The following is a 26,173-nucleotide window of genomic DNA, read 5'->3' on the forward strand; positions in this document are numbered from 1 at the left end:
AAAGGTCTAAATGTAAAGATTTAAGTGTAAACAGTTTTATACAAATATTTAATAACGATGCAAGTTTTGATAACGTTTACACAGTTTATTGGAATACGTGAATTTTTCTTGTGTCAACGATGTATGCACGTCGTATGTGCTTGACGATTTTTGTTTTTTTTTTTTTTCTATAAAAATATCACAATTTTTATTGTATCGAGCATTGCAAGCTTACTTCGCTCTTTAATCCATCAATTATTATTAATGATAGTCTTAATCGTACGTGTAATAAAATTTATACGAAATATCTAGTTCCCTCCTCAAAGGATAAAAAAGATCGTCATCTCACTAAGCAATACATTTCGCTTGATGATATTCAAATATTACGAATATTACTCTCCTGTAAGAATAATATGCGATGAAGAATTGAAGAAGATTATATAAGCATATAAAAAATTCATGTGAAAATAATAACATTTGTCCTTTGTTTTTAAATTGAAAAAATAAGGTCCAACGACGCTCTAATACGAATAAACTCTCTCGGTAATGTTCGAATGTTATTACCGTGGCAGCACCGTCTCTCTGGTCACGAGAAATGCACGGTAAACAGTGGAAGAAAGATCATATCTTAATAGCTTAATAACTTTTTAATAACTCCTTAAGAGATCATCATTTACCCCTTTCCTCCTTCCTAATTTAAATTAAATTAAAGTTGTTGTAACAAATTGTTAATAACGTTAAAGTCACATTCGGTTCGAATATTATTATTGTATATACGCAGCGCCGCTTCTCTCTCGGTGCACGGTAAAGAATCCGAGGCTGCAGTCCTTGATAACTTAATAACTCCTCAAGTGATCACCTTTCTAATTCAAATTAAGGATCAATCGACTCGAATAACAATTAAACTTGTCGCATTCGACGATATTCGAATATTATTACGCAGCGCCGCCTCTCTCTCGTCACAAGAACTCTCGTCAAAAGATCCTTAATAATCCCTTTTTAAGAGATCTCTCCAATTCGAATTAAAAATCAGTCGACTCGAATAACGTTAAAGTTGTCACATTCGGTGGCGTTCGAATATTATTACTATTACGCAGCACCATCTCCTCTCCCCTCCCCATCTCCCGTGACGGGAACAACGCGCGGCGTCGAGAATTGAAGGGCGGCCGAGAATGGGGAAGGGAGTGGGGAGGCGATGCGCCGGGCCAGGTTGGCCGAGGCGAGCGTGTGCCGAGGGAGGGGGGTGGCGGCGGCGGCACAAGGGGCGAGACAGGGGCGAGAAAGGAGGGTGGAAAAGGCGCATGCCAGTTGTGCCGTCGCCGCGTTACGAATCGGCCAACAGCCTGCTACCGCCCGGCTTCTCCCGGTATCCTCTCTCTCTCTCTATTCTCTCTCTATTTCTCTTTCTCTCCTCTATCCAGTCTATCGGATCACAGCCGTGTCTCAGTGTTCCTCGCGAGTTACCACCGCACAGTGCCTCCCGCGAGTCGTCGTCCGATCAACCGCGTTATCTCTCCGCCTTGTTTCGACAGAAAAGTTTGTCGCTCGTCCAAAACTGCATCGTCCGCCAAATCGGATCGATTGTTTTTTTTTTTCCTTTATATATACATAATCAAAGCAACCGTCTCCAGAAACGATATTTCTCACGTATATTCATACGTTCCTTCCGTTCGATAATATTACGTTTCACGTGCCGGCGCGTGGAAAAGTGCGTCTCGTCCCACGAGCACCTCTTTTTTTCCAGGATAAGAGGAGAGAGAGAGAGAGAAAAAGAGAGAAAGAGAAGTGCGCGAGATCTCGAGTGTTGTGCGAAAATGGATTTTCACGAAGGGATGGATATTCAAGGCTGGGACAAAGGCTCGCCTATTCCTTTGAAGCCGGAACCGGCGGATTTACGTAACGGAACGGAAGTTTCTCTAGTTCTTTAGCTTCCAGAGTACGCCTATATCCGATATCTCGTGTGCAACAATCGCGCAATTTGGAAGGAGGAGAATGGTTGTTACTGGTGTTGAGATAGGGAGGGAGATAGGAGGAAAGTAAAGTGTTTTTTCGGGCGGGATCACGGAGTTGAAGGTAAATAGAAGAAGAGGTTTGATTTTGTGAAAGTTCGTGCCGGGAAGGGATTCTTCGGGTAAAGACGAGGCGAAGGATCGCGTATCGTAAGAAGAGGTGATGATTGTCTCTGCGTCTTTGGAGGAAGAGGGTATCGTTGCTTGATCGATTACACAAAATTTAATCTCAAAGATTTTCCTTGCAATATTATCAATGATTCTTAACACACTCAACGTCTAAGAGGAAGTCGATTCTGAATAAAATTTCTTCAGAGAAAGAGAGAGAAAGATCCTCTTCTTTTTCGTTTCATCTAGAAAAGAACAAATTGAAATTATTATATACATATATATATATACACACTTCAGTCCAAAAAATGAAATAGTTTCAAAATTATTTCGAGCTTCACGATCCCCCCTCTCAATTCCATTAGTCAAAGCTTCCCTCCCTCCCGACAATGGAAACGAACACGCTTTGCTCTCTTCATCAGTCGGTGGTTGCAATTCTTTTTTTTTTTTGTTTTTTTGTTTTCCACGCGAAACCGCAGACAGTCGTATAACGTTCATCGCGCGCAATGTGGATCGCCGCGTATGCTGTGCTGCAAGCGTGCCACATCGAAAATAATCGTCCTTTTCAATCTTCCGAAAAAAGGTAAACAAATAAGAACGGTCGCGCTAGAAGGTCATAACAATGTTTGAAAACAACGATTATTCTTTCTCGCTCGGTTTCGTCGTCGGTGGACGAGGTAATTAGAACGGGAAGAGAAACTGACCTTGACTTTTTTTTTAACGCCTCGTCTCGTGTCCCAAACCCGATTCAATTTTTATCGACTCGACTCTGCTCTCCTCGTCGGAAGGGAAAAACTCGGAGGATAATTAGAGATGCTAAAGAGGATGCTTTGGCTTGAATAGAGAAGAGGTCGCTTTTGTTTTTTTTCTTTCTTCTTCTTTTTTTTTTTTTTCTCTTTTAACTTATTGTCGAAGGGACAAGCTGTAATCGCAGCTTGAATTTTCTTTTTTTTTTCTCTCTCTTAGACGAAAATATTGGACGTGTATGATAGTAGTGGATCGTAACTTTCGAATCGAGCTTTCTTTCGTGTTATTTTTTTTCTTTCTTACATTAAAGTGTTGTACATGTATCGTCGCGTATTTCTCGAACGTGTTTCTATATAAACGTTCTCGTATCTTTCGAAGATATAAAAAATGGATAGGGATAGCAGAAAAAAATAAGGTCGTAGAATTTATGGTGAATTTTATCCCCGACGTTTTATCTACGTCTGATAACGCGGTTTAAATAGAATACCGAGCTCGAAAGGTATACCTGGGGATTATATAATATATATATATATATATATATATGATTCATTCTCAATCGACATTGACATATTAAATTCAAAATTATTACAACTATATTCCATTTCAGTTTTGTTACGTATATACATAAACTGTACACAATGAAAAATTGTATAAATGACATAAAGTAGAAATTATTATTTGACTACTTATTATTTCAACATTATATATTATTATTCATACTCGGTCTCGAAATAAGGGAATATAGAAGAAATCTATTTCTTCCTTTAAAAATTTATAAATATACGACCGTCATCAAACGGTTCTCAAAATTCGATTAAGAAAAATCGAATGGGAAGAGGAAAATAATCTCGATTTCCTTTGATCTTCGCGGAAGAAGGAGGAACGCCAGGGGTCAAGACCCGCGAAGACAGGTCGGAAACGACCTGGGGTGTCCCCCAAGCGAGAGGAAACTCGTCGAATCGATGGAATCCCCTCTCCTTCGAGCTCTCGTAACAGGCACGTGCAACTCGTTATCGAGAATGTTCAACTCTTGCGCGCTTCGTGTACTATTAACTCCATCGTCTTCCAATTTTTTTCTTTTTTTTTTTTCTCTCGCGTTGGCACTTTTTCTCGAAAATTTTTTTTTTTATTTTTGAAGAGAAGCAAGAATTTCGGAAAGAAAGAAAGAAAGAAAGAATCTCGAACGCGTAATAAAATTGCAATTTTTTGAATTCCGTTAAAATAGTCGTCTCTTACATCGCATGACGTAGATGAAAAATTCTTCAGCATATCTGAAATTTACGCACGTTCTACGAACTAAATATTATTAACCCCCTTTCATATTTTCGATGATGCAGAAAAAACAATAGCGGTATTTTTCGATCGACGAAGCTAAAGATACGACAGAAGACGACAGAAGATTCTTCTTTGAAGAAAAAAAATATTCTTCCGTCACTTTTTAATTGAAAAATATTCCCCATACTCGAATAGCGTATTTTTTTTTTTTTTTCAAAATCCTCGATCGATAAAATCGTACGATATATATATAACGTATATCGTATTCGGAACATCGTTTAATCCGATTCCAACCGTTAAAGGGAAAGGAAGGTTTCCGGTGCAATTTTTACGCGCCTCCCGGTTTTAAATTTCAGACGATAGAATAATTTTCGTTTCGACGGATCCGATGTGAAAGGAAACCCTTCTTCTTCTTCTCTTCTCCCTCTTTCTCTTCTTTCTATCCAGTTGGCCCACCTCGAAATTGATCAAACTTAACATCTTTGGACTCTCGCCGATGATATAATAATTATTTTTTATTATTGGATATGAAATTAATAGATGATTATTTTTAATTTTTTTTAGTATTTTCTGTATGTGAATTGGTTTTAGGTTTATCATTATTAGTTAGAATAAATTATGAACTTGGTCATCAAAAATTAAGGGTTATAGATTTAATTTATTAATTAATATATTTATTATTAATTATAATAAATGTTAATAATATCAATAATTTATTTATTTATATTATTTATAAATAAAATAAAAAATAATTTAAATTTGATTATTGGAAATTTAATTATTATTATTTTATTATTAAATTTATTTAATTTAAGTTGAATTTATATTTTTTGTAATTTAATATTTAATATATATTCATATGGATTAATTATATTAACTTTATGAATTTTTGGATTAATTTTTATTTCTTTAAATAATAATAGATTAAATTGTTTATTTATAAATTTATTATTGATAATTTCTTTATTATTAGTTTTTTTATCTATAAATTTATTATTATTTTATTTATTTTATGAATTTGGTTTATTATTAATCTCTCCCCCCTCTCCTTTCCTATTTTTATACACTTTTATACAAATTTATATAGAATAGCGAATCTAAAATTCTTCGACTTGTCAACTTGTTATGTTATGCATTCGAAAGATGATAAAATTTAAAATTCTGGATAAAATCGCGATAATATCTAAAGATCGGACAAAGGGCCATCGAATCGGAATAATTATTCGTGGAAGGGCCTATAAAAAGGGATAAAATTAACCCTTTGTTCGATCTTTAGATATTATCACGATTTTATATAATTTTAAATTTTATCATCCTTCGAATGTATCATAACAAGTTGACGAGTCGAAGAATTTTAGATTCACTATTCTATATAAATTTAGAGTGTATAAAAATAGAAGAAGGGAGGGGGATATTCGTGGAAGTATATACTTCTACAACAACAACGAACGACCCTAACAAAGCGCATTACCTTTAACGATGCCTCCTCCTCAACCGGCCACTTTATACACTCCTCGAAATTTTCCATCCTCGTTATTTAATACGGCCGTTAAACACAATCTTTTCCTCCTCCTCCTTCGTGAAATTCCTACGAAAGTATCCCTCGAGATCGCGCAACTTACACACAACTCCTACGAAAAAGCCAATATTAATTAAAACTTTGACTCGAGTTTGATCCGTCGGACCGCTCTATTCACGGACCTGTAGAGAAGGAGGGGGAGGTATATTAGCGTAATTTTTTTTTTCATCGATGCGATTTCTCTCTACTTAAAATTTTCCCTTTTCGAAACGGTTTTCCCTTCCGGTTCCGTTTCAACATATATAAAGTGATTTCGAAACAAGGTTGGAAAGTTGAGATTTTTGTTGATAAAATTATAATAAAATGGAAATGTAAACAAATTTATTAGTTATTAGGGATTAGTTTATTAAGTTTTTATTATCGTTTATTCGGTTCGTTCATGAAACGATTGAATTAAAATTGTGAAGTATTGTTATTAAGCAAGTTTATTGTAACGAAATTACAACATTACAACATTTTTTTTTTCTTATTTACATGTCACAATTTTTCCTTTCTTCTGAATAACAATATTTCAGTTACGATAATAATATTATTCTCCACTTGGATCAATTTTCTCGCGATTGTTAGTTATATATCCGGGAGGAAATAACGTGCGATTTGTTGGAAGAGTTTTGACGGGTGTAAACGACGGGCAACCCATCGGTTTTCCATTATCGAGCGTCCTGCGCGTTTAGTCGGCCAGCAGTGACGCGTGCCGTCGCCGCGCTGAGACTGGCTTTGTGCGCGAATTAGTCGGTGGAAAGATAAGGAATACGGTGAGGTAAACACAGGGACGGACGGACGAAGAGTTAATCGAGATCGTCGTAAATACAGCCGAGTCAGTTGTATTCCTCGTTTTCTTATTTTGTTGATGAAATCGATTTTTTCTTTCTCTCGAGAATAATTCGTGCTCTTAGAACGTATAATTTAAAAATAATTACACGGTTATTGATTTTTTTTCTTTTCCATTAAATTTTTAATCAGAATGGAAATCGATTATTTAGGGTGTTGAAAATTTCAAGATTTCAGATTTATAAATATTTCGAAACAGTTTCTTTTCGAAATTATTGTATGATTTTATTTTTTTTAATTAAATGGATTATTTTAAGATTTATAAATATTTCAAAATGATTCGTTTTTTTCGAAATTATTGCAGATATGATCTTTTTTTTTTTTTAATTAAATGGTACACGAAAGCCAATTATTTGGATAGAAAAAAGTGCTGCGTTACTTTTTTAAATGGAACGGTTTATCTCCGGTTATTTAGATAGCAATTGAATTTGGATTACGAGGTAAAGCGAATATTACAATGTAAATATAATATGTGTGGTAAAAAGGGAAGAATAGTATAATGGGTTCCAAATACACGTGCTCGATTTAATCACGTTATACAAATACAACGTCAATAATTGATCGTGCAATTTGAAACAATGGCAAAAAATTTCAAATTAACCTTAAATCGAGTCGAGTCGATCGTGAAAATTTCTTGTTTACGAGAAAATCGATTTCTTTCGTTATCGTTAATTTCTTTTTCTTTTTTTCAGAAAAAGCTGGTTACGTTAAGAACGGGATAATATTTTTTCGCGTCGATCACAAGCCATTAATCACGCGAAATGTCGTCCATACTTTGCCACACTTTTCGTTCCATTCAAAGATTCTTGTTGTTCGACGATTCGAATTTAACGATAAAAGAAAAGAACCTCGATACTCGATGGAATATTTAATGCAGAAAGTTTTTGAGATAAACGCAAATACGCACATAGTTTTTATTCTTTTTTTTTTTTTTTTTTTTTTTCCCCTCGAGAAATCGGTTCGAATCTCGCCTCGTCACATCTCACATTTCACGATCGATTTCCATTTTCGATCGGGATAAAGGAACGCGTGCCACGTTTCTATCTTTGTTTCTCCCCTTTCTATCGATATTGAAATTTTCTTTTTTTTTTTCTTCGAATCAAAAAAATCGAACGAATTCGAGAAAACGCTTCTTTTATCGATATTGAAATTTTCTTTTTTTTTCGAATCAAAAAATCGAACGAATTCGAGAAAACGCTTCTTTTATCGATATTGAAATTTTTTTTTTTTTCGAAAAATCGAACAAATCGATAAAACGCTTCTTTTATTGATATTGAAATTTTCTTTTTTTTTTTTCGAATCAAAAAAATCGAACGAATTCGAGAAAACGCTTCTTTTATCGATATTGAAATTTTCTTTTTTTGGAATTAAAAAAATCGAACGAATTCGAGAAAAAGCTTTTCCTCCCTTTTATCGATATTTTTTTCGAACCAAAAAATCGAACAAATCGAGAAAACGTTTCTTTTATCGATATTGAAATTTTCTTTTTTTTTTTTTGAATCAAAAAAATCGAACGAATTCGAAAAAACGCTTTTCTTTTTTCTCTCTCTTTATCGATATTGAAATTTTCTTTTCTTTTTTTCTTGAATCAAGAAAACGCTTCTTTTATCGATATTGAAATTTTCTTTTTTTTTTTTTCGAACCAAAAAATCGAAAATTTTCAAATATTCGACTAGCGATACCTACGTCCCATCACTCGTGCAATGATAATAATTTTTTTTTCCTTCAACGAGATTCGTTGCATCGTCGTCCGATCCGTGAAAGAGAATCGAAGTCTCGTTCGGATTCAAACGGCAGAGGAGGGGGGCAAGAGAGAGAGATTAAAATTTATGACGAATAAATAATGCGCGAGGGGAGGGATAAAGCGAAAGCAATAAACGTGTTTTTAATAATTCGAGAGCGGGGAGAGATCGAGGAAGATTAAAAAAAGAAAAAAAAAAAATTCGAAAAAAATAAACGGGAAGCAAACATTGCTGTTTGCGACGGGGATGATAACTCGTTCCAAATAACTCGACGTGGATATCATTTTTCCATTTATTTTTTCGTCCACTCGGGGAAAGAAGATATATCTTCTGTATATCTCTCTCTGTATTAAATGTTTATATCTAAAAAAAAAAAAAAAAAAAAAAAAAGCGAAAAGAAAATAACACATTCGTGTGCATTCATACGTTTAAGAAAGATATTTTTGCGTCGAAACACATTCCACATTGTCCGAATGCCAAATACATACGTACGACATGCTTACTCCCATGTCCCCAAATATTGTACTTTCGTTAGAGAAGCTTGGCAAAGTGAATTTTTCTCCCGTGTCGAGGGATTACTTGGTGGCGCTGCTTGGTGGCGAATAGCAGTGGCTGAAGTGGAGGAAAGGGAGGGGAGTTGTTAGTACTACATACGTGGGTACAAGGGTAAACGTTTGTTCACAACCTGATACACACATTGAATGGGAGAGAAGACGACACAATCCCCCCCTTTTTTTTTTTTCTTTCTAAATCGCGGTATTAGTTATTTTTGTTGGATACTCGTACCGTAAAGATACAAGCGCATTCATTTGATCGGTAAATTAATGGATTGGATTTTTCTTTGCTGCGTTATTTCTCTTTTTTTTCCTTTCGTATTAGCATAATCAAGTGTAAAAACTGCTCCATCAAACTTTTTCTGTACAATTTGTTTCCGTGATCTTGAAATTTCGTGGATAAAATTACATCGAAATTGCGTTTCTCGATCGGTAAGGAAGAGAAACATAAGAATGCGAGGAAGGTTAGTGATTATTATTTTTCTTATTTTTCTTCGTATTTTTTTTATTAATGAGTAATGAACTAAAGTGTAAAAATTAAAAACTATCAAAAGTTCGTTTTCAAAATTTTGTCTTCGATCTTGAAACTTGGTGGATAAAATTAAATCGAGAAGAGTCGAAATTTCCGTTTCTCGATCGGTAAGGAAGGGTAAGAATGCGAGAAAAGTTAGTGATTTTTTTTTTATATATAAAATGAAGAGGTCAAGGGGAGAAGATGGAGCACCAAGTTCAATCGGAAATAAACACTTGAAATATTCAAGTGGTCTGGAGAGAAGGCCAATTCGAAAGACTGGTGAAAAATAAATCGGGATAAATCATTCAATCTTTTAATATCGGATCCTTTGATTGAAAATATCAAAACGATTATACCTAATTTTTTTTTTTTTTTTTTAAATTGAATAGCTATTTGACGTAGAAAGAAAGATCTTTTTTAAATGATAATTTATCAAGTTTCTTTCTTTCTTTTAAAAATCAGAATTATATATCTTTACAAATATACAATATTCTCTTTGAAAAGTTAACAACTCATCCATGCCAAAGGATATTTAAAAATTCAAAGATATAATTTTTATAGAACAAAAGAAAGTTTATCTCGTCTTTATTTTAATCGTATAAAAAAATTCCCACGATCTAACGATAAATCAACTTTTTAAATCGAATCGATAAAGCTGTTCATTTTTTATAAAAAAAAAAAAAAATATTCGTCTGAGAGAAGAGCATTGTAAAATCGAGAAGAATTTTCGAAAAAGAAAGGGAAGAGAGAAAAAAATGAAGCACGAACATATAATTTTTCTCGCGCCACTTTATTACCGACTCGTTTCTATCCTCCACTCTCCTCGTCCCTCTTCCTCTATTCATCCTTTCTTCTCTTTTCCTTCTCCCCCCTCCTTCTAAGTCCACTGACGAAGCGAGCTAAGCGAATACTTTCTATCGTCGTTAAAGGGATACTTTTTCCAAATCCCAATTAAAATTTAAAAAGAGATCGATTCCGCAAATATTCGCGATCGGTTCCATCACCTTCCTATTCATTCTTTCGATGCTTTTTTTTCTCCTTTGAAGCACAAAGCAGAAAAGCGAGTATTCAATTAGAGTAGTCTCCAAATCTCAAATCCTAATAAAAATCGGGAAAAATGACTGAAAATGAGAATCGAATGATTGCTGGGTATTATTTTTTAATTCTAATTTTACATATTCTACATTCACTGTTTTGAACACATTTCACGTTTGTACACCTTTTTCGAAGCACGCACAGAAACGAGTTAAGCGAGTAATTCTAATTAAAATCGGGAAAAATGCGAAAACAGGATTCGAACGGCACTATTTCCGCCACTCTTCATTCTAATTCCACATTCGCGCTTCTACGTTCGAAGCAAAGCGAAAACGAGTATATTTTATAATAGCTTCCAAAATCTCAAATCCCGATAAAAATCGGGAAACGTTTTAAAAACAGAATCGATTAATATTCAGCATTGCACGTATTCCATATTCACACTTTTAACACGCCCTCTATCCATCATTGAAATACCAGTTTAAAGTATACCTTTCCCAATACTCAAATATCAATTAAAATTAGAATTATCTAAATATAAAAATAACTCCACATCGGTGGTAACCTATCGATATTTTTCATCACCTTTCGACACACTTCTCTTCTCTTCGAACCAGAAAAACACTTTATACCAGATTTTTTCCAAATCCCAATCAAAATCTGAAAATAGAGAGAATCGATTGGAATCTTCCTTTCGTAAATATTCGTTCCATCATCACCTTTCATCTATTCTAGGAAAAAACGACACAGAGAGGGGATACGAGTTAAACGGAGAAGCACTTCGGTTTAAACTTTTTTCCTAATCTAGCCGAATTGAAATGGGGAAACACGGTGAAGTACTGAATTCGAGCGGCTGTTCGTCGACCGTTGTTCCATCGCCCCACTCTTCTTATCTCTATTCACCTTTCCCTCTTCCTCTCCACTCCTCTTCTCCCCACTCCGTCCATGGAGTGGAACGAGCACAGTGGGCCACGAGCGAACAGAAGCGAACGGCTAATCGCGTAGCACGCGCGCCGCATTAAAAAGAGATGGCGCGCGAGATGCTCGCCATTGACCTTGCCGATCTCCTCTAACCCACCGCCTCTCTCTCTCTCTCTCTCTCTCTCTCTCTCACACATTGTTCTCGCTTCGCTGTTTCTTCGCCTTTTGTGCGAAGTGCTTTTTTTCAAATCGCCCGCGTGCACAGCTGTCCGCCCCACGCCTCGCCTCGACATATTGCTCGGCGAGACGTTTAAGCGCGGGTTTACTGTGAAGTGAGAAAAGAATGGGCGGTGGAAAAATAGGCGCGTGTGAAACGACACGCTGAGAGGTTTTTTTTCTTTTCTTTTCTTTTTTTTTGGCGAGGGAGAATGCGACGATTTTTCTAATTTTCGATTATACTTCGAGCGTTGATGGGGGATATTCGTGGAATAAACGTATCTAGGAGGATTGATGTGGATATATTCGTGTTTAATTTAATACTCGAATTTTAATCGTGATTTTTCGATACGAGATGAACTTCTGAGGTCATTCATTTATCAATTTTTTTTTTTTTTCGTTCGTTAATTCTTATCGATTAGTTTAATTTAATTATTCAGGATTATAGAGGCTTCGTTGTATTCATATTTTTCTACGATACAAGTTAAATTTCTGTTTAGAATTATTTATTTATTAATTTTTCTTTGTTAATTTTCATTGAAGAAGTTGAATATAGCGAATATAGAGGCTTTATATTTTTTGATATAAATTAAATTTCTGCTTGGAATTATTTATTTATTTTTATTATTATTTTATTTATTAATTTTTTTCGTTAAATCTTATTGAAGAAGTCGATTCATCGTATACGAAATTGAGACTTGGTTAAATTTCCACAATTATTTTCTTCGAATAATGTCTTTAGTCTGTGATTGCAGTGCAGGTATTTTTTAAACTAATATTTTACCTAATTTAAATAATTGGATTATTTTCATCGATCCACCCCTGTTGTACGATCCCGTTCTTCATCGTTAATTCAATTGAATTAAATCCCCTGTTAAATATACTTATTTATCTTTTTCAAAGATAAAAAAAAATATCGGTCAAAATATTTATTATAAACAATTTAAGTTTGCACCGAATAAAGAAGACAGGGCATTTTTGTATATTAGATATTCCATAAATATATCAACACCGAACAATTTTTTATTAATTATCTTATCCTAATTTATCTTTGAAAAAAATTTAAAACTTTCTAATTATTCGAATACGTTACAAAGAATTAAAAAAAAAAAGATCGTAATAAGTATTGAAAAGTATTTCCACAAAATACTCAATAACGAATAAAATATAATCCATTCCCATATTATTTCTCTCGTTCCATTTGGATCGCCATTCAAATCGAATAACAAAAGTTCTTACTCGCGTTTCCATTGTCGTTTCGTTTCCTATATCTCCCTCCATTATCCTCCGATTATTCGCCATGGAGCGATGTAACGCGACACGGAAACAGCGTTTAGCAATTGCAGTTTTGCTCTACTCGCTTGGTGCGCGAGAGGGAGGGAGAGACACGGCGCGCCACTCTCGCATCGCGGAGAGAAAGCAAAACGACAAACTCGCGACGGCCAGTGTTGCCATCTCCCCCGTTATTCCCTTCCCGTATTGGATTTTCCTTTCGCTCGTCCTTTTAATCGTCCAATTAAGCCGGTACTTAAGCTATTGACGACACTCCGCTCCTCTTATTTACTACCTCACTGGAAACCAATTTACGAGTGCATATGCCGTATATATATATGTATTTTCAAAAAAAAAAAACAGGTTGTTCGTTGGGAATGGAAATTTTCAAGTATTAATTTTCGAGCATTTTAGCGAGATTCGTTCGAATTATGGAGAAATGATAATAATTATTGAGAATAAAAAAAAAAACGAGTGTATGGATGAGAGAAAAATAAATCCGTGACACGAAAATTATTTGAATTATTGAAAAATATGTCCATTTTTTTTTTCGATAATCGAAGTAATTCGTGATATTTCATTTTTTAAATTTTTTTAAAGAAAACATGTGATATTCTTTTATGATTCTTTTTTTTTTTTATATTAGTCTTGTTTAAAACGTTGTTTTTTCGAAACGATGTCGCGCTTTTTCGTCTCGTTTTCTCATTCTACAGGTACACGCGTTTCGTTACGTTCACGCGTTATTATGCAAATGAACGCGTGTCTCGAATTTGCATATCGCATCGTTCAAACGTCGTAAAACGTTTTTATCCTCGCGAAATAGTCATAATGATACATCTCGATTTATTATTGAAATCTTTACTGTCTGTATATTTGTATATTGCGAAGGAAATTAAAGAAAGATAAAATATACAAAATTTAAAATATCAATTAACCTCTTCAGAAACATAAAACGTAAAAGACTTTCGAAGCGATAATTTTAAATAATTAAAATTTTTTATAAATAATCTTAATTTAAAAAAAAGAAACTACACATAATATCTTTGTTTTTAATAAAGCTCGATAAAAACAATTTTTCACTCATCCTGATAAACGATCGTACTTACTCGAAAATCTACTAAAATAATTTAAAAAAAATGATCGTTTTCGTTATTGTAATTCCCCGAGGAATTAAGGAGTTTCTTTCCTCTTTCTCGAATTAGAAGATACACGGGTAGAGAGGAGCGGGGAGAGAGGAGGAGGAGGGGGATCGTGCCGCGAAAACGTAACGCGAGCTCGTGAAAAGCTAATAAAGCAGGCGGGGCCGGGTAGTATACGCGCCGCTACGTGTGCAATTTCCCCTCCTACTGTTTGCGTTAGCGGCGAGATTACATATCTCGCGGAGAAAAGACGGACGGTTAATTTGCAATTCCGCGATCCCGAATTAACTGACAAATTGCCAGGGCAAGATCTCGGGGGGGAGGGAGGACGATTTCTATGACAAACAGTTCGTTCGGGGACAATGCAATTTTGCCTCTCTCCCCTCCACTAGACCGAAAAGTAGCAACAGGCCCGCCATTTTCTTAAACCTCCTTGGCGCCCTCTCTCGAGTTCTACTCGAACGTGTTTTGTTGTCGGGATTGTCACAAGGAAGAGAGGTTATAAAAGTTTCTTCGAATAAGAAATCGAGTTTGAAAATTTTGACGAGTGTATTACATTATATTATTAGTTGTTATTTTGGATACGTTTTTGTTCTTGTTCTGTAACAGTAATAAGAGGATGGAACAATATTGTTGTCAAGGAGTGTAGAATCTTGGAGAATAATACTGTGTGTGTTTACTAACTGTTTGTTTGCATCGTTGACCTCTCGAGAGAGATATACGAGTTGAAAAAGATTGGACAGAAAATTATTGTGATATTATCAGTTTGATATTTATTTATATTTATGTTAATTGTATCTTAAAGTAACATGATAAAAGTGAATAAAAATCCATTTTAAAAATTCATTTTAACAAAATTAAATGACAATAATTATTCCGATCTTTATTCTGAATCTTGCGAATAATTTTTTTCGTCGTATTTCAACGTTCTGGCTTCGATATAAATTATTATAAAGTAGAAAAAAAATCTATTTTCACATTTTATCTTTTCTTACGAGATTCTTACTTTCGAATAATAGAAAATAGGAACGAAATAATTTTTCCTTTCAACCATCTCCTCCTTCGTCTAACAATTACTTATACAATTTCAAATAATAAATCGGGAATAATATTCTTCTAGATGGGAATAATTTTATATCTCGTACGTTTCTAGGATATTCTAGAAACAGACGTAACTTGAAGCTCAATAGAACCAACTAGATAGATATGGAACATAACAGAATTTTTTCGCGTATGTTATTCTGTGTATCATAGTGTATCAAAGTTCCTAGTTTCGTTCGTGAAAATTGTTTGCAACTTGGAGAGTATAATGAGAAAATCTCGTTGGGGGAAAAATGTCATGGTAGACGAATGCAACGGTGGGGAATGGTCGTCGTAGTGCGTGGATGAAAATGTGATGCAAAAAGAGACGGAGATCGAGTGAATTGAAATCGAAGCCGTGTGAAGCCTTGTTGTCGTTGTTCGATGCGCCATCATCATGTTCACCTGTCTCTGGAACTTCTTCGACTGGTAAGACTATTCTCCCTTAATATTAATCCTCCCTTGCTGTTTTTCTTTCAATTTATGTATAAATAATTCTGCGACAGTGTGTTGGAAAAAGAAAAATAAAGTTACTTCGAGCAATTATATTATTATATTAAAATTATATTAAAATAATGCTCGAATAAATTTTATTTGTATATATCGTTGAATTATCGAAACGAATAGTTATTCTATTATTAACTTCGATTGTGATATGCGATACACGATTTTATCTGGTAAATGTATGGAAAAATATTAATTTTCGTTTCTTTCACGTGTCATTTATTAAATTTTAAGAATTTTCATGCTTTGTTGAGAACGTTGTCCATATTATTTGAAATATCGGGGATCGAACAATTTATACCCGGGCAAAAACTTGCAATTTTAATTTTCGTCCGATTGTTTATCGACCGAGCCGATTGTTTATCGACCGAGAATCGAGCCGCGAAGAGATTCAAATATTTGCGAGCAGTTTACGGAAGCGAAAACCGGACAACCTTCTCCTCAATGTCGCGAATCATTCGTAAAATGATGAAATTAATTTTTTTGAGGTTTTCCAATCGATAATTTTTCTAGAGAAATATAAGAAGCGAATTCAAGCCGGTTTTAAAACTTCGAATTTGAAATATCGAGTGAAATAGACGACGTGTGTGTACGATGGCCGCAAAATTGTACGAGATGTCACATACAGAAGTCAATAACGTTAGTGTTAGCGACAGGAACCGTTCGAAATGTTTCGTTATACGGAAATCGGGACATTTTATAAATCAGCTTTGTCTCTCGAATTTCGATATTTTTCTTCCCGTCCTTCTTATTATTTCTTCTGAGTAATTTCCTTGGGGAAGGCATCTCAGGAGCCCGCAAGTCCGTGACGAATGATTCGTAAGATCACGAATTTCGAAGATATTCGAAACTTTGTGGAAATTGAATTTGTAAAAATGAAAAATATATTTCTATAACTATCTAATATTTGTACAATTTTGTAATCAATTACGACCAAGCTTTTTTATTTTTTCTTCAACGAGGTATTAAATTGTAGATGCATAGGTAACGCACTATGGAGAGGATAAAAGCGCTTTTACACGTAAGAGTTACGGTTAAGACTATGGAAAAGCTTTTCCATAGTGAAAAAGTGAAGAAACTACGAAGAGAAAAATGACACTATTATTTTTCCCGAGAGAGGCAACTTCGAAAATGAAAAATAGATACTCGAATTTGATTTTCAAGACTCAAAATTTAATCTCAGAGATTCGTTACATTTTATTTTACCATTAGTGATTCTATTTATAGTAATTCTTCATTTATTTGCTTCACATTTAACCGGATCATCAAATCCTCTTGGTTCAAATTTTAATAATTATAAAATTTCATTTCATCCATATTTTTCAATTCAAAGATCTTTTAGGATTTTATATTTATTAATTTCCTTATCATCTTGGAGATCCAGATAATTTTAAAATTGCAAATCCAATAAATACTCCAACACATATTAAACCTGAATGATACTTCTTATTTGCATATTCTATTTTACGAGCAATTCCTAATAAACTAGGAGATGTAATTGGACTGGTAATATCAATTCTAATTCTTTATATTATAATTCTTTATAATAACAAATCAATAAACGATAAATTTAATATTTTAAATAAAATTTACTATTGAATTTTTATCAATAATTTTATTTTATTAACATAATTAGGAAAACAATTAATTGAATATCCATTCACTAATATTAATATATTATTTACAACAATATATTTCTTATATTTTTTCTTAAACTTTTATTCAAGAAAATTATGAGATAATTTAATCTGAAATCATTAAATTAATTTAAATCTTTTTTAAAAATATTTATTTAAAACTATTCAAATTTTAAAGTTAACGAATCCTTTTCATTCGTCGATCGTATCTTCCTCCCCCTAATTTGAAACGAATAAATATTCACAAAAATTCACAATGTTTCAAATTTACGCTCATAAATAACCACTCCTTCGTGAAGAAGAAGATTCTCAAGATTTATTTACATTTATCAAGGATCGAAGCTCGACATATTCGAATATCGACACGCATCGTGAAAAATGAAACGCAGAGATGTAAATCGAAGAAACCGGATCGAGAAATAAAGCGCGACGAGATCCCGCGGCCGCATCGATCAACGTCCAATCGACTCTCGATGCTCGCCTCGAGAAATACACGCGAGGCAAAACGGGGGACAGTCGTTAACATTTATCTTTTACGCATCCGCGGAGGGAGGAGGAAGCTTCTTCTTTCAATCGTACCCCTATCGATCACCGCCTCCTTGCCCGAGAGAGGCTGCAGCTTTTCCTTTCCAATGTTGACACGCGTTCATCGAGCTAGCGATCCCACCCAGCGCTAGTGCAGCCGCGAGATTCATTCGATTCCGTTCGAGTGACTTGTGTCCGCTGAGCGAGCCTTCCCCCTCCACTCTCTCTCTCGATCGCTCGACCAGAAACGCGCCACAGCGATACCCTCTGCAACGGAATTCCGAGGAATCGGTGGAGGGGGAAATGTTATCTAATCTAGGAGGGAGAGAGAGAGACAATGAGTTCGGGAAGGGGATCGAAAGGAGAGGAAATATATTTCAGCAGTTGTTCGAATGTTTGCTCGCGGTTGAATTTATTCGATTTTTGCGAAAGTGGTGACGTGAATCTAACCTATATTTTCTTCTTATGTATATTTGATAATATTCGAGCGAATTGTTAATTGATATTTATTTATAAATATTTGGTCACACGAGTTTATAAATATTCTGAATATTTGACATCGTTGATATTCTTATTCTTTGAAGTATATTCGAAAATTCAACGAAATCTTCAAAGTTCATAGGAATTTAAAGAAATGTAATGATAATTTTTAATAAAACTCGTTCAATTTGTTTTCATTTTCGATATTTCAATAATAATGCGTAAAGAAGGAATGGAATATTTAAAAAAGTAATTTCTTTTCATTTTATGAATATTTCTTTTTAAAAATTCATAACGCATATATATTCGTGTTATAAAATAAGAAATCTCTTCATGACGTGTGTGCTCACGTTATTAGGATGGAAAATTTCCATGACGTGTATGTCCATGTCAACCGCCATAATATTCGTGTTATAAAATAAGAAATCTCTACATGACGCGTATGTCTACGTCAACCGCCATAAAATAGGAAATTTTCATGACGCCATAAGATGAGAAACTTCTATGACGTCATAAGATGAGAAATTTCCACAATGCCATAAGATAAGAAATTTCCACGACGCCATAAGATAAAAAATTTCCACGACGCTATGGAATAACAAATCTTGACGCGTACATTTACGCCATAAGATAGGAAATTTTCATGACGCTGTGGGATAGGAAATTTCCACGACGCCATAAGATAAGAAATTTCCATAATGCTATGAAATAAATTTCCATAACGCCATAAAATAGGAAATTTCCATAACACCATAAAATAAAAAATTTCCATGACGCTATGGGATAGGAAATCTTTTTGGCACATACAATGCCATAAGATAGGAAATTTTCATGACACCATAAGATAGGAAATTTCCATAATGCCATAAAATAAAAAATTTCCATGACGCTATGGGATAGGAAATCTTTTTGGCACATACAATGCCATAAGATAGGAAATTTTCATGACACCATAAGATAGGAAATTTCTATAACGCCATAAGATAGGAAATTTTCATAACACCATAAAATAAAAAATTTCCATGACGTCATAAAATAGGAAATTTCCATGACACCATAAAATAGGAAATTTCTATAACGCCATAAGATAGGAAATTTCCATAACACCATAAAATAAAAAATTTCCATGACGCCATAAGATAAGAAATTTCCATGACACCATAAAGTAAAAAATTTCCATGGCGTCATGGGATAGGAAATCTTCTTGACACACATTCATACCATAAGATACGAAATTTCCATGACGCCATAAGATAGGAAATTTCTATGACCCCATAAAATAGAAAATTTCCATAAGATTGGAAATTTCTATGACGCCATAAGATAGGAAATTTCTATGACGCCATAAGATAGGAAATTTCCATGACGACATAAGATAAAAAATTTCCATGACACCATAAGATAGGAAATTTCTATGACGCCATAAAAAAATAAAGTTCTATGACGCCATAAGATAGGAAATTTCCATGACGCCATAAGATAGGAAATTTTCATAATACCATAAGATAGGAAATTTCCATGCCCCCATAAAATAGGAAATTTCCATAAGATAGGAAATTTCTATGACGCCATAAGATAGGAAATTTCCATGACGACATAAGATAAAAAATTTCCATGACACCATAAGATAGGAAATTTCTATGACGCCATAAAAAAATGAAGTTCTATGACGCCATAAAAAAAAAATTTCTATGACGCCATAAGATAGAAAATTTCCATGACGTCATAAAATAGGAAATTTCCATGATGCCATAAGATAAAAAATTTCCATGACACCATAAGATAGAAAATCTTCTTGACGCGTATGTTTACACGCCATAAGATTGAAAATCTTCATAAAGCCTACATTCATTCGTCATACGATAGAAAACTCTTCGTGACGCGTACGTTCACATCAGCCGTCATGAAAATATGAATTTTCCACATCGTTGTCGAACGTGTTGGTAAAAAATTTTTATCCTCCCCCTTTCCTCCCTCTCCTTATCCATAATGCATTCATTACCGGCGTTATGTTGCTCCTCCCCCTCCGCTGTTTGCAACAATTTGAAATATTCATGGTTAAAACACCGAAGACCGAGTATCGTTAAACGGGGATAGTTGAGCGCGCAGATACACAAATATTCGATTAATTTTCAAAAGGTTTTTCTCTCCTCTCTTTCTCTCTCTCTCTTTCGAGGAAAGCGATAAAAAATTACACTCGTTTCGTCCCAAATTTTTTCTTTTTTTTTTTTTTGCAAAAAACGTTCTTTCATTTCGTTACGAAATACATACATAATCTTTACATCGCGTCTACTCAGTCTATTTTCGTTCATTTTTTCGTCCTTTTTTTTTTTGGCACCACATGGGTTCTTCGAGCCCATTTTTCATTCCCATTCCTTCTCTCGGTTGAATATATATTTTTCTGGAATATATAAAGGAATATATGTGTGTGTGTATATACATATATATGTATACAAGATGAAGCAGGAACACGGAGTTGCAAAGATAAGCCGTGGCAGGATTGAAAACTTGCTTTCAAGAATGATTCTCGTGCACGGGATCCAACAAACCCCGGGAATCTTTTATCCAAGAAAAATAAGGGGAAAAAGGAGAGGTAAAGGTAACCCGTGTACCGATGAAAAAAAAAGAGAAAAAAGGGAAAGAGTTAGTGGAAGAATTAGTGGAGAAGGTAGAACTAAAGTTTTATATATATATATATACATTGAAGAGATAAGATAAGGGAGAAAACGTGAAGGTAGAAACGAAAAGGAAGGGTAGGATCAGGTTTAATGTAAAAAAAAAGCAAAAGGAAGTCGAAAGAATAGAGATAAGGTATATTTGCATAAAGAGTTTGAACAAATTATATTATTAAATTAATTAACATTCTTCTTATCGAAGGTGAAAAAAAAAGATGAAAGTTTTTTCCTTCTATTAATTTATTCGGTCCGATTAAAAAAGTACGAGTATCTATAAAAAGATTTTAATATATGCGTAAAATATTTCGTGGATTAATCAACATTATCGAATATATCCCAAATTAATATGATCGATCGAAGAAAATTAAGTTTCTGAGATAAATTTTGACTATCGATTTAATTATTCCAAATGAAAAATCTTGGGGTATATAAATATTCCACGTTCAATATTTCAATCCGTTTCGAGATCTATCTTTTTCAATCCTAGATTAAATTTTCCATGGAATCGTCACGATCTTTCTTATAATTTTTCTAAAACTGGTCCCGTTTATAAGTGTTTAAATATTGAATATCCCCATTTCGAAAATTGAATTCTCGAAAACGATTCTTATTCCATCGTATTAATCGTAATGTCACGATCGTAAATTCACAGAAATAAAAGAGTAATCCGTCCGGAAGAATCGAGAAACGTGGAAATATAAATAAAAGAGCATGGAAGCATGGAAGTTGTCATCCCCCTTCCAGAAAATTTCTCGAGAGAGAAAAAGATAAAATATTCAAATCGAGCGGTTTCTTCCGCATCGAATATGTCCCCCCCCCCCTCCTTTGGAAAAAAAAAAGAAACTTGGTTACGCTGCTCGTCGAGAATTCCGTGTTTGGGCAATTTTCCAACAGAGTCCTTTGGTTTCTCGATTTACACCTGGTGGTTTTTCCATCAATTTTTTCAGCCAGGTGTATATATATCGAAGCGACGAATCACACTTTGATCATTTCGTTTCCCGAGTTCGATCATTTTTCCCATCCTGCTCTCATTTTCCGTTCAACTTTATCTTTAACGATAACGAATAACTTTTTCTAATTTTTGATTCTACTGCGAAAGATCATTAGATTATAGAATAAATTGAAAATTAGAAATAAAGAAAAATTGTTTGATCGATTATCTTATATATATATTAGAATTTAATTTAACTTTAATTCATCATTTAACCGCTGTATCCAAGCAAAGAGTCGACACTCAATCCTTTTAGCATTCTTTGATCGATCTCGTCTTTAAAAGAGTAATGTTATTACTTATAACCACTCTCCTTTCAACTTTAATATTTGATATTTCTTAAAAGATAAGAGACCACATATTCTACATCCATTGCCTTCAGCAACAAGGAAAATAACACTCTTTCTCTCCATAAATTTTCAAATTTGTATGTGAAAAGAATCTAAAAATTATTTCTGCTCTTCTTTCGTTTCTCTTTATTCCTTTGTCATTCCATCCTTCGGATAGGTTAGGCAATATTTCCTAAAAGCACTCTCTTTCTTTCTCTTTCTCTCTCTCTCTCTCTCTGTGTTGAAATTTCGAAGCAATTTGCTCGCCGTTTCAGAATCGACGCCGATCGAGCTCTTCCCACTCGGAAACAATACCGGATCCGCTCTGGGCCGCCGTTGGTCGAGGTTGTCGTGGAAACCTAATCTTTATTGCGCTCGCGCGCGATAAGCGAGTAGTTTCGTTGGAGTTTCTGTGTCGTTTAATCCCGTGGCCCTTCTTCGCAAACGTATCGACGACGTATTCGACCATGTCGATAATTTTCAAACTATGTTCTGAATTCACGCACACGGGAAGAAGGAAAGTTGGCGAATTGGAATCGTTAATACGATGATTTTGCTTGCTCAATCTACTTGCGTTTCGTGTTTTAAAAACAACGAACCTGTGAATTTTTGCGTTGAATTTCTTTTTTCACTCTCGAAAAATTTATAAAAGATCCATCTTTCGTTTTTTTTTTTTTTTCGAAGTGCATCTTTTCTTGCTTCGAAATTAAACAAGTTTGGTTAATAAGTTTTATCAAATTATCTTCCGTATACGAATATGTATACGAAATGTTTCGATATCCAATCAATCTGGATAACCATTTTATTTCAACGAATCTCACAAGTTAATTGTACATCGATCACGTTTTATCGCAAGTTGCGCAAATTCGTTGTATATTTGCTCATGATTATTCGCAAACGGTCGATTAATTACGCGTTCGTTTCGTTGTTATTTTTCTCACTTTCTCACTCTTTCTCGCTGATCGGTTGTCGTTCCCAAACGCATCGAAAGTCGGCCGCGCTTTTTCGCCTCGATATTTCTTTCGTCTCTTTGGAAAAAAAACTTTTCGAATCCAATTCTTCTCGTGCAAGGAAGATAATCGATAACGGCAGACGATTCGAAGCCTGGAATTTTTCCGTCTTCTCCTCGGATATTCATTGTTTCGTCGACGATGAGGAGGAGGAAGAAACGCGATAAGAGGAGGATCGGATCCCTTTTTTTTTTCGGGTATAAATTTTCTCTTGTTCCGCAGAAGAAAGTCAGTTGTGTTAACGATATTTCCAATTGATAAAATCGTTTTCCTTCTCAATTCCTCGATCGTTTTGTTTGGCGATTTTGTTTGGAAATGTTTATACGATAATTTTCGATTGAAAATCAAATTGATTTCACAACAATGATTGCACTTTTCACTGTAATGCTTTCACTTCTTACTCTCGATTTTCATTGATGAAAAATAATTTTCGAGAGCATATGATTATTATTATTGATTATTATTATTATTGATTATTATTATTTATTATTATATAAGAGTCGAGAAAAATATCTTTTTCTTATTCTCGACAATTTTATACATACTTTCGTGTAGAATTCTCGATCACGTTTATTATAACTCTTTTTTTATATTCGATTTTCAAGTGGATGAAAAGGATTCGAAAAAATCGACGAGTTAAAAATGGCGCGAAAGATGAAATCTCGTAATTCGTTCGCAGCGAATTAAAATGATAGGACTGCTGAGATAAGAATTTTGCAGAGAATTCCAAAGTTCACCCTTAATCTCGAGAATCTCGGGAACAATTGGCCTTGGTAAATTATAATTGGCTATTTAAATTCATTATTGCCTTCATTGCAACGAGCAACGAAAATGAAGCAATCGAATCTATAATTGCTCTCCAATTAGGAAAATAGATGGAAATTACAAAATGAAATGTAAAACGAATCTTTTTGTATATTTGGAGACGTTAAAAAATCTTTTCACATTGTTTTCGTTGTTACTTTTTTCCTTGTTATTATTATTTTGAATGTATTTTTATCGTCACTTGCACAATCGATACGGAAAATGAACGTTGTTACCGATCGATAACCAGCGGACATTCATTTTTCTTGCTATTCTTCTCCACGTTTTATCATTAATTTTTTTTTTTCCTCCAATGCATTTTTGATGTCATATAATCGTCATTCAGAGTGAATAATGAACGTTATGTTCGATCCATAATCCACGAACATTAATTTTCAATCGGTGAATAAATTTTTATTTTCAATTAATCGATACAGAAAATGAACGTTGTTACCGATCGATAATCAAACGTTCATTTTTCTTGCTATTCTCCTCCACGTTTTACCATTAATTTTTTTTTCTCCCTCCAATGCATTTTTGATGTCATATAATCGTCATTCAGAATGAAAAATGAATGTCATCCATCATTAATTTTCAATTCGGTGAAAAGATTTTTATCTTTTTATTAACGAACGATTCAAATCTATTTTTGTGAATAAATCGAAGAAACAATACGTTAGCCGACACACTTTTTACGTTTCCATTTTGCATGGAATAACAATTGGGATATTTCCGTCCGAAGCACGATAAAATTTACAAGGATTCGGAAATAGCCGCGTTTCGTGTCGAAAGAGCGGGTATCTGGAATCGAGAACTAGGGAAAGTTGGTTCGATTCGCGGTTGGTCAGACTGAGGCCAGCCCATACAACGATCGTACTACTTGCACTTGCTTCGTTCCTAGCTTCTTATTTCCTTTCTTACTTTTCTACACATATATTTTTATTTATTTATTTATTTTTGATATTAATTTAAACACTTTTCATATATTCGATATACAAAGACTAATAATTTTAATTTTTTTAATTTTATTTTTTTCAAATAAAAATCTCTTTTATAATAAATATGAATATCATTATATTATCCTTACATATTTTTACATATTACATTTTTTCTAATTATAATATTAACGATCTACAAAAAAAAAAAAGATAAAACTTTCAACGATAAATTAAAAGAATATCTCGAAAGAATATTTCGCTCGCTTTTACTCCTCCCCTGGTTAAATATATTCTCACTCATAACAATCTTCAATCGCTCTTACATAAATCGTTCTCAAATAAAATAATAAAACGACCTCTCGCCTCGACTTCACATTCTCTTCGTTTCTTCTTCTCTCTCAATCTATCGATCAAAATTACATTATAATTAATATTTTCAATAGTCTCTTTAAAATTCGTTTCGAGACTTACTTGGAGATAAGCGAATCAGAATAACATCGGAGGATCGATTTTTCGCCGAGCCTTCGAGTCACTTCGATTTAATTGCGGTTTTTTCGATCTTATCGACAATCGATTAGAGCGCATTACGACGACATTTCTATTAAGTAAGATCTCCCGGATTTTGTTAAGTAAGGAACATCCTATTAAATCATCCGTTTCGATTCGAATAGGGGGGGGGGGGGGGGGAAATCTCGATGATTTCGATTTGACGAAATCTCTTTGCTTCTCATTGGAAATGAAATCCGTTTTTTTTATTAATTTCGAATTTTTTTTTAATTATTAATTTTTTAATTTTTTTTATTAATTGTCTCGATACAAACTCGATATTTTTGGAATGAGTTAAATCGAATTAATTCAGTTTATTCTATTAATTCTATTAATTGGCAAGTAATTATTTCGAATAAAAATTATATTCGCATAAAATAATTTTCTTTCATTTCTCTTTGCTTCTCATTCCGTTGGAAATGGAATCCGTTTTTTTATTAATTTCGAATTTTTTTTTAATTATTAATTTTCTAATTTTTTTATTAATTGTCTCGATATAAATAAACTCGATATTTTTGGAATAAGTTAAATCGAATTAATTCAGTTTATTCTGTTAATTCTATTAATTGGCAAGTAATTATTTCGAATAAAAATTATATTCGCATAAAATAATTTTCTTTCATTTCTCTCTCTCTTGTAATTCGATTGCAATTACACACGTTGAAATAACTTTAAGTAAAATTATAGCACAGTTCCATTCCCTGAGCAGAGTTAGATTTACCGCTGCACGCCC

The 26,173-nt window shown here is 33.8% G+C and overlaps 1 protein-coding gene and 1 long non-coding RNA gene across 17 annotated transcripts in view; one reads left to right on the forward strand and one right to left on the reverse strand.

Annotated features, from left to right (window-relative positions):
- The window catches only part of LOC408874, a 229,536-nt gene that overhangs the window by 91,647 nt on the left and 111,716 nt on the right, over nucleotides 1-26,173 (forward strand). Inside the window, exons 1-2 of one of the 16 annotated variants that reach the window (XM_006570513.3) lie at nucleotides 1,254-2,052; nucleotides 15,042-15,430. The exons of 12 other annotated variants lie outside the window; for them this stretch is intronic. In XM_006570513.3, coding sequence (XP_006570576.2) covers nucleotides 15,399-15,430 — 32 coding nt within the window. In that variant the 5' untranslated portion in view covers nucleotides 1,254-2,052; nucleotides 15,042-15,398. Of the gene's footprint in view, nucleotides 1-1,253; nucleotides 2,053-15,041; nucleotides 15,431-26,173 lie in introns of those variants that run through there. 3 more of the 16 variants (XM_006570514.3, XM_006570515.3, XM_006570516.3) reach the window with 3 other exon arrangements.
- On the reverse strand, nucleotides 10,491-11,954 carry LOC102654300. Its single transcript, XR_412580.3, has 2 exons — nucleotides 11,093-11,954; nucleotides 10,491-11,033 (listed from the first exon to the last, which is right to left on the reverse strand). It is a non-coding gene; the product is annotated as an uncharacterized LOC102654300 (long non-coding RNA).

This window comes from Apis mellifera, linkage group LG6 (assembly GCF_003254395.2).
Source record: "Apis mellifera strain DH4 linkage group LG6, Amel_HAv3.1, whole genome shotgun sequence".
In the NCBI taxonomy this organism is placed as follows: Eukaryota; Metazoa; Arthropoda; class Insecta; order Hymenoptera; family Apidae; genus Apis; species Apis mellifera.